A 9,800-nucleotide genomic window follows, 5' to 3' on the forward strand; every position below is an offset into this window, starting at 1 on the left:
TCCTCAAAGGTCATCACTTTCATTGACCTGGCCGGCCACGAGAAGTACCTCAAGACCACCGTCTTCGGCATGACCGGACACCTGCCTGATTTCTGCATGCTCATGGTGAGAGAAGGGAGAGGGGAAAGGAAAGCACGCATGGTTGTGTTTCTTAGATTGCCGATTATTTATCTGGAAAAATTCAAATATTTACTACTAAACTATCAAAATCCTACAACATTTTTAAAATTTCTTTTCATATTTAATTTTCATTACCTTGTTCACCATCCCGTCTCTTTGTTCCTTTTCTCTGCTCTCAGGTCGGCAGCAACGCTGGCATCGTTGGCATGACCAAAGAGCACCTGGGCCTGGCACTGGCTTTAAATGTACCAGTGTTTGTAGTGGTTACTAAGATTGACATGTGTCCAGCCAACATCCTGCAAGGTAAAGAGACATGCCGCTGTATTCCCTCTTGAAATCCTAGACCCGTTGGTGTTAGATACCAACTACAGAGCTGCACAACCTTAGTAACTAGCTTCACAACTCCACACACCATCCAACAAAGTAAGATAAGTTATCGATGGATTTCCCATATTTTCAGTCTGCAAACACATTGAGAAGTCAGTTATCAGCAAGAACAACGTCTTACATGCTAAATTCAGTATAATTTACATTCCCACGGCAACAATTACATCAATACTATAACAGCCATGCCATACTTATCGTTCTGTTGTTAAAAAACGCTTGTAGGCACTAATTTCTTCTACACACTACTTGGCTTTACTTTAATTATGTTAAGTCAGTGCGTGTAAAATCCAACACTTACTCACCATAAAAATCTCTCAGGGAAAGAGAGGAATATGCACCCCCAAAACTGCTGGAGGGTTGTAATGTGAAACAAAAAGAGGAAGAGTTGAGTTAGCATAAATAGCAAACCACTGCAAGAGCAAATTCACAACCTGCAAATGGGAGCAGTTTAGAAAACAAGGAGTCCTGGAGTTACTTTTTCCACAAGTAGCACTTGTGGTTCTAAGTTGTGTGTTGTGTTCTCAGATACTGTGACAGCCGATGTTTTCTTTTTTGAGAATTACTCATGCATTGGATATCTGCGTGTTTATTTGCAGAGACACTAAAATTATTACAGAGGTTATTGAAGTCACCGGGCTGCAGGAAAATCCCAGTGTTGGTCCAGAACAAAGATGATGTCATCGTCACAGCCTCCAACTTCAGCTCAGAGAGGTAAGAGCAAACTACAGGGAGACGGACGGGCAGTAAGACTGGACCACACTGTCAGAAAAGAGAGAGAATCAAGCTGGGGATGTGCAAAGAGAAATAAAGTGGATCAGCAAGTGAACTGGAGAGGGGAGGAGCGACCAAAGAATACATTCCCTTGTTTCTTACGATACGATTCTCCGGTAATATGCTTCCCCTTCTTTGTTTGGAGTATGAATTGTACAGTTGGTCAATTCTTACACATTGCCCCTTTTAAAAGTAATATTGATCACAGTCTTCTAGGTTTTTCACTGGTATTTTGAAAATGGCTGCTGCACACAGTAAAACGGGTAGATGTAGTAGCTGCATTGTTAATGTTATCAGATCATTTCAATGCTGCTGTTTTGAAAGGGGTGTTTTGGTATTAGAAATTGAATTAATTTGACAATATTTTAAGATTTAAAGCCACAAATAATTTGGAGTAAATATTGAATCTTGTTGTAGAGATTCTTGTTATCGCAGCCTCAGTTTGTGTTCTAGGTAGTAAGACAGGTGCATTTCTTCTTTCTTCCGTCTTTGATTTAGTCAAGATGTCTTAAATCTCAAACTTTAGTAAATATTCAAGTGCTAGTCCTTGAAGGGACTGCCATCACAGGAAGGTCAGATGATAGGGTTGACTACGCAACACCACTCCTGAAACTAATAGAGCTTAAACAGAACAGAGTGTAATTTTTAAATGTCACATTCCCTCTGTTGTTCTCTGACATTTTCTCTCTCCGCAGGATGTGTCCAATTTTCCAGATCTCAAATGTGACGGGGGAGAACATGGACCTGTTGAAGATGTTCTTGAACCTCCTGTCTCCTCGGACCACCTTTAGCAACGATGAGCCTGCAGAGTTCCAGATAGATGACACGTACTCAGTACCGGTATGAAATCAAACGTACACTCTCTGTCACTCTTTTCTCTTCAGGGTTCCACTCTTTTCTTTTCAACACATGAAAGTGGTCGCCAACAGGGGCAGAGCAAACAGAAGGGTTGACAGTGGTCAATCCCATGCGGAGACACAACAGCAGAGTGAGAGCCTTTTGCTGTTGCAGGTTACGACCGATTGAAAAACCAATGTGTCTCTCAGCAGCAGTGTGTCATGGGAAATGTCTTCGACTGAAACGCTGAACTGAATCTGTGCGCTCGCTGTCAAACACCTAAACTGTGAATGTGAATGTGACTGCGGTGACATTACACTGACAGTGTTTGTACGCAGAGGAAGGTTGTCACTGCTTTTAACGGCAGAGCAGAAGGTAAACACAAGCACATCATGTGCACTGCAAAAACACATTCACAGCATTAAAAGCTTAAATATTTTCTTCTTTAATTGCTAGCTGAGTGAAAGCAGTGGCAGTTGACATGGTTGTGGAAAAAATAGAGTGCACAGAGTTGTACTTTCTGAGGATGAAAAGAGGATTGTGGCTGAACATTCATGATAAAGTGTGACGTTTCATTGCTTCAGCTATTTTCATTTACCCTCTGAAGTAGAAAATCCTCAAGTAAAAGACATTTGTCATTTGTTGGAACGTAATCTCTTGTGGCTTCATATTAATGAAGACTGTCACTAAAGATGAAAACAGCACAAAGACAAGAAGAGCCACAGATCCTAACTTGACCTCTTGTTGATCTTCTCTCTGTAGGGTGTGGGCACAGTAGTTTCAGGGACTACGTTACGCGGATTGATACGGCTCAACGACACACTGCTCTTAGGCCCGGACCCGCTTGGCACCTTTATCCCCATTGCTGTAAAATCCATCCACCGTAAAAGGATGCCTGTTCGAGAGGTTCGCGGTGGACAGACGGCATCCTTTGCCCTCAAAAAGGTATGTGGGAGAATTTTCCGTCATAGAACATTTAATGCTTTTACCTGCTGCAAATTCAGCACGTAGACAACTTCAAACAAACTAAAGTTTTAAAATAAAACCTCTGAAAAAGATAATTATTCTGAAACTTTTGGATGTAATATGCATATGAATTAGTTTCCTAACTTTATAATCAGTTTTGTAATGCATGTAAATCCCAACGTGCGGGTGCAGGTAGTCTTCTGTCTCTAATTTTTGACTTCACCACTCCTCCAACTTTGTTTGTCTTTTTTTTTTTTCCTGCTGTTTAATTTCTGTACTTTCTTTCCCTCTTCTCAGATCAAACGTTCATCTATAAGGAAAGGAATGGTGATGGTTTCCCCAAAGCTGATGCCACAGGCCACCTGGGAGTTTGAGGCTGAGATTTTGGTGCTTCATCACCCAACTACGATATCCCCGAGATACCAGGCCATGGGTTAGTGATAACACCTTCGCATCCCTTTAACGCCGATATGCACCAGTTTATGCAGCCTTTGTATGTCTTGTCTTGGGTGCAGCTACAGTTGGATTTATGAGGTCTTGCTTTATGAAAAGTGTATGGTCAACCAGAAACATTCCTACCAAGAGTAAATGAGCCTCTCTCTCATCATACTAGTCCACTGTGGCAGCATCAGGCAGACAGCCACCATCCTGACAATGAACAAAGACTGTCTGAGGACAGGGGACAAGGCCTCAGTTCACTTCCGCTTCATTAAGACCCCCGAGTACCTGCACTGTGACCAGAAGCTGGTGTTCAGGGAAGGACGCACCAAAGCTGTGGGCACCATCACCAAGGTACCGGAGCTTTAAATTAGGAAGTTACATCACATCTTCCTTATTTACTTTAACGTAAATTTACTTTACATTAAAGACATTTGATTCGCTGTTAAATTCAAAAACAATGAATGAGGCGGATTTACTAACAATTTCTGTGCTTATGTCTTCAGCTTCTCCATTCAGTGAACACTCAGGCAGCTAAGGCCCAGCAGTCCAAGACACAGGCCAATAAGAAGACTTCTAAAGACGGCACAGCAACCAATGAGGAGGCTGGATCAACAGCACGACCGCCCAGTCCTAACACAGCGCAGCTACCAGTGAGTAAATCCATGTCCAGTGAACCTTTATAATGTCTGATCGTACAAGTGACGCCTGAAATATGAACATTTTGTGGTGCGAACACGCTTTATGTAGCCAGTATTATTAGTAGAAGTGTGTAATGAATAGTGCTAAGTCAAATTCATGGGCAGAGTTGGCCTTATGATCATGATACAAGACTCAGGATAGTATTGTTGAGTCCTGAAAAGTATTTTTGGGTTATTTTTAGAGTTAAGTTGCATTTTTTTCTTGTCATACGGGAAACTTTCTTCTTTTAATATATCATATTTAATAACATCTTGAAATGAAAATGAACGGTTATATTCAAAACAGGTTTGTACGATGCCTGGATCCTTTTTTTTTTTTTTTTTGTGCAACAAACTGTGAAGGAGAATGTTAAAGTCGCCTTTTATAAATGGTACTTACCTCCTTTTGACTTTGTCTTTAAATACGCCAGTTAATTCTTGTTCCACCGTCTCCTCTCTTGCCCGTTCTCTTCCATTCCTCAATTATACGATTTTTTTTTTCTTCCTCCTATGTTAACTGTTTTTATTCCAAATCTTCCATATATCTCCTTACCCTGTCCATAATATCCTGCTTTCATCTCTCGATATGGTGACACACTTTCCCCCCTTTTTATTTTTTTCCTTTATTTACCTCTTCATTCGCCGTCTTATCATCGTCCCTCCCCTCTGCTTTTCTGCCCTTTACTCCTTTGCTGTCCTTCCCTCCCTCTCTCCCTGTCTTGGCATGCTGCATCAGACAGTGGCAGAGGAGGAGGAAGCTCTATGTAAAGATGGCAACAAAGAAAACAAGGTAAAGAGGATTCTACAGACTCTGGCAGTCATGATGGTCCTTGTCCTTGACTTGTAAAGCTTTTTGTTGGTTTTCTACACTTTCTAAACCTCACAAACCAAAGCTTTCTGAGCATGCGTACTTCTTTTCGGTACAGTCTTACTTTATATTTACAGGTTTCACCTGGAAGCTTCTCAGTGCGTCTGCAGTGTTTTTTTGCTGGCCACTGAGCAGCTTCACCTTTTAGCAGGGAAGTAGTCCTGAGCTGGAGCAAAGTGCTTTTTGTTTTTTGTTTTTTTTTATTTAGAAATAATTCTCTCTTAAAGAGAGAAATTAATTAACTGTGCACATTTCTTCCAGTCTGTCAATGTTTAGAGTTCTGGTCATATCAATTTCACGTGACTTTTTAAAAGGTTTACAGAACTGCAATGAGTTACAATTTGACTTTTCATACATATTTCCAGTTACCGCTTGAAAACAACTAATGCAGTTTCAGTTTTCATGCCTCTGCGCTGGTAACAGCCAGGGCCAGGGGCGTCATGTTTTTGGGTTGTCCGGCTGCACAACTGTACGTCTGTACATACATCTGTCCCATTCTTGTGAAAGTGATATCTCAGTAAGGCTTTGAGGGAATTAGATTATGTTGGGCAAAGGTCAAAGTTCAAGTTCACGACAACCTCGCATCCATTACATCTTAAAGATGAACTGATGAAATACAACACGATGATCTCGCAAAACACAACTCATGAATGAATACACTAATTATGACACAATTTAGATCAAGTGTCTCATAGGATAAACTGATGAAGTGATGACATTTTGATATCCAAAAGGTAAAAGGTCAACCTCACTGTGACATCATAATGTTCTGGCAATTATTCAGTGCTGTAACTCAGGAACAGAGATCGTGACCATATTTCCTACAACCTGACATACAACCACGAGGTGGTAATTGTGCTTCCTCTTGTTATAGTGGAAGTGGCCCCCCCCCACCTGAAATGAAAACCACACCTGCTAATATCACAAGTTTTTACACTTTAATTAACTATAACAATAACCTGCAGGAAAAAGCTGTATATATATTTAATGAGTCAATAGTAGGACATTTACTATTTACACCAAAAATTTCCTGGGGAACCCCTGACCTTCTCCTTATTCATTTTATTCCTTCCCCTTGGAGAAACTTCGTCTTTACCCTCTTAACCTCTTTGGTTAAAGACACGGGTGAGAAATGCATCTGAACATCTGAAACTGCTGCGGACCGAGCGGTTTTTACCTGCTGTCTGTTTCTTTATTTATAAGCTGATTTCATGTAACAGCTGGCTCACTGTGATGTTCCTGTCTGACTGCAGCTCAAGTCAGGAGGCGGAGGGCGCAGGAGAGGGGGTCAGAGACATCGAGGGAAGGGCCTGAACGCCGCAACAATCTCCACAGCGTTGCCTGCGGGAGCAGCGGGCACAGCGTAAAAGCACAACCTTTCATTTCTCCTCGGCCCTTGTCATCTCTTTACAGGGAGGAAAAGTGACTGCATGGCCCTCTGATGGTTGTGTGTACAGACTGACTGCACATGTTTCTTTAATATAAAATGATTATTCAGCAATTTTGAATCATAAGAGTGAATTATTTTCCAGATTAAGTCAATTTAAAGTTTTATTGGATTATGTACCCACAGGCTGCTGAGGATGGTCTTGAGTTTTTTTTCTTTTTTTTAGTTTGAGTTTTATTGCAGTTAACTGCAATTTGTAGGTGACATTATAAAATTTTCTAATACAGAAGTTTTGGGGGTGTTTTTCCCAGCCAGCAGAGGCATCAGTCACTTTCCCTGCCCTGACGTTTTCCAAACTTCAATCTACTTTTTTTAAATTTTTTTTCCTGTCATCCCTCTTCTCTTCCTCATTCTGCATCCTCCTGTGTTCAACTCTACCTAACGTTCATTCATACACACTAGGGCCTGAGTCCACGTACTGTTACATCAGTCATTTGAGGAGGTAGATTGTGTTCACCAGCTGAAAAACAGCAATTTTCTTTTTAAAAAGTTCCTTGTCATTGAGACTGGCAGTTTGAATTCACATCGGGAATTGATTGAAATGAAAGGGAACCGCTGCCAAACTTGAACGGGTTACAAGTGTCTCACATCAGCTAAATGATGGATCAGACGTAGCTGATATGCTAATTTACCCTACTGCCACTCTGAGTGGTAGCTAAGGTTGTTCTTGGGAAATCCCCCGCTGAGGGTCTTTTTGACTTTGTAACAGCGATGACGTTGGATAAAATTTTGTGGCCAGTTAACAGAAAAGTTCTTTTCTGTCCCTGGGATTGGAGCCACTAATGCACTATCATCACCTGCCATGAAGCATCTCCTTGCAAATGAAGAGAAAACTGTCTCTCATCCATTTGATAATCCTGCTATAGAAAGCTGATTTTATACATTTTATATTAAACCCTTTTTTCTAACCCTTTTACTAGATCCATGCAGATCTCATGCTGCCAATAGAGAAAGGGGCTGAATTGTCCTTCCTTTTTTCTCAAGTACAGTCTCGCGTCAAAGTGGCTTTGTCGTGCGGTAACATGGTGAAATCACCTCCTTCATTTGCTGGGAAATAACACTCAGTTCCTAGTTTATAATGTACAGCTAGCTAAAACTAAAGCAGTCTAATACAACAGTGCTGCAATAAGTCCTCCTTTCAGGAAGGTTGCAATGTTCAGTTTCTGTTGAAACTCTTTTACAGAGGTGTTGATTCAACTGTATGGTCATTATGGAGGCTGTAGTTTGAAGTTCTGCTGAATAGTATGGTGTTTTATTGACAGGTGTTTATATAATTTTGTCCACTCCATTTATATCAATGAGAGTGACAGAAAAACCTCTCTGTATAACGCAATCCTCTTCAACAGCGCCACAAGTTACAACCTCCAAAATGATCATACGGCTGAATCATCACCTCTCAAAGGCGGTTTCAACACAAACTGAACATTATAACCTTCACGAAGGGAGGATTTACTGCAGGGTTGTTGCTACATTGGTTTTAGCTGGGTGTTCCTAATAAACTGGCAACTGGATGTATCTTCAGCCAAGCAGTCACAAGCACAACTTTCTTCCACTTTGATGCAGGCTGACCAAAAATCCATAAGCGGATGCTCTCGTGCACAAAAAATGAGTCATCCAGTATTTTCTTTACTTCAATACAAAGGTCAAGTAAGAACAACGCACACAAAAAAAAGATTTTAGCGTGACTTGAATCTGAACATTATCTCTTTGTACTCCATATGAATGAGTGGCTTGCAATTCATATTCTCAACTTCTGGGGGTCAAACACAAATATGTATCAGACACAGGAAATCAGTTTGTTTCATGTGATAAGACCTAAAATCATTTTTGGCACATAGTTTTTTGGCATCTCTTTATGATTCAGTATTGACTCTATAGTAGTCAGCCAGATAAACCATGAGACAGGGACTGTATGGTGTTTTTGTTGAGGGTGTTAACAGCAGCCAATGGTGCACAAGTTAAAAATGCAAGTTGTCTCAAATTGTGCCTAATAAGCTAACATCGCTAACCACTGATAACATCAGACTGAACTAAAAACGAAATCGCGATTTTTGGCGGCTTACAGCTGCTTTCCACTGGTCAAGTATTCCCACTTTAGAGTTTTATATCGGGAATGTTACTAAAAGTGTTATTGGTTGCTACAGTTTAAGGGGCTTTTTTCTTGTTCACGGGCTTTTCACTCTCCCCTTTCATATACATACTATGATTTCATCCTGGGCAGTCTGGTCTGAGAGTGTTTGGGAGCTCTTGAATTACCCATTTTCTGATGATCACCACCTCACTGAACTGCCAGAATATTCCCCCTTTTTACCTTTGGACCCTCTTTCTTACTGATAGTGCATGGATTTATTTTTGAAGGGACACATTTTGTGTGTATGTATGTACAGAAATACAATTTGTGCAGAAGAACTAAGGATAAAAAAGATGCCATTTAAATTAAGTGGTGCCAGTTTGTGTTGTAAATCCTTTTAAAATAAAGATGTTATAGAAAACTGACATGTGCAAAATACTTTTTACTTTGAAGGCATTCAGGTGATGCTGTGAGGATAGTAATGAGTGGAGCAGATTACATAATTACTTTGGACATTTATAGGCCATCATTATGCATTTAGTTCAAATAGACTAGAATTTCTTTCCATTAGACGGTGTCAAATACAGCAATCAGAAATGTGTAGTAGCAATCCATTGATATTTATGGGTCCAAGATGTTTCCATAATAAATTAATCTGAGAAATTTGGTTTCTTTATATTGTAAATGCCACTTTACACAAGATTTCTCATCATGTGGTAAAGACCTGGTGTGCTACTTTCATCTATTCTGCTTTGTTGAAAAGCATCTGTGTTGAAAGAGTGAGCGTCATCCTTTCCACATAAATAAAAAAAACCACAACTCTAAAATCCATATTGATAAACTATGAATCTAAGTCAGCCATTAATAAGGTTGTGAAAAGCCCCATTGGCATCATCCCTTTACAATTATAAAAGGTCACAGTTCTCTCAACATCAATAACCATTAATAACAACCCTTGACAAAGAAGAACAAATTAAGGGATAGAGGTAAGTCAAGGAAGCAGATCAACACAAAACAATCCTTCATTTGTCAAAAATACAAACAAAAAAGTAGTTAAAACACGTGTACTATGATGTAATGCGACCCTAAATTGGTTAGGTTTGAGAGAAAAACCAGATTCATTTACAACAAATGTGTAAATGTGTGTAAAACGACATGTTCTTGTTAAAGCTTTGCCTCACATTGGAGCATATTGGTCGACAGTTGGGCGGATAA

General features: G+C 40.1%; 1 protein-coding gene across 2 annotated transcripts in view; it reads left to right on the forward strand.

Annotated features, from left to right (window-relative positions):
* gtpbp1l (GTP binding protein 1, like) overlaps positions 1-9,010 on the forward strand; it is a 14,702-nt gene extending 5,692 nt beyond the window's left edge. Inside the window, exons 6-15 of one of the 2 annotated variants that reach the window (XM_056372219.1) lie at positions 1-105; positions 300-423; positions 1,104-1,218; positions 1,974-2,118; positions 2,878-3,060; positions 3,379-3,514; positions 3,695-3,873; positions 4,026-4,172; positions 4,936-4,989; positions 6,321-9,010. The exon at positions 1-105 is cut by the window's left edge and continues 60 nt beyond it. In XM_056372219.1, the coding sequence (XP_056228194.1) occupies positions 1-105; positions 300-423; positions 1,104-1,218; positions 1,974-2,118; positions 2,878-3,060; positions 3,379-3,514; positions 3,695-3,873; positions 4,026-4,172; positions 4,936-4,989; positions 6,321-6,434 (1,302 nt within the window). In that variant the 3' untranslated portion in view covers positions 6,435-9,010. The remainder of the gene's footprint in view (positions 106-299; positions 424-1,103; positions 1,219-1,973; positions 2,119-2,877; positions 3,061-3,378; positions 3,515-3,694; positions 3,874-4,025; positions 4,173-4,935; positions 4,990-6,320) is intronic. The other variant, XM_056372220.1, reaches the window with a different exon arrangement.
* Positions 9,011-9,800: the final 790 nt, after the last annotated feature.

This window comes from Seriola aureovittata, chromosome 3, assembly GCF_021018895.1.
Source record: "Seriola aureovittata isolate HTS-2021-v1 ecotype China chromosome 3, ASM2101889v1, whole genome shotgun sequence".
Lineage (NCBI taxonomy): Eukaryota > Metazoa > Chordata > Actinopteri > Carangiformes > Carangidae > Seriola > Seriola aureovittata.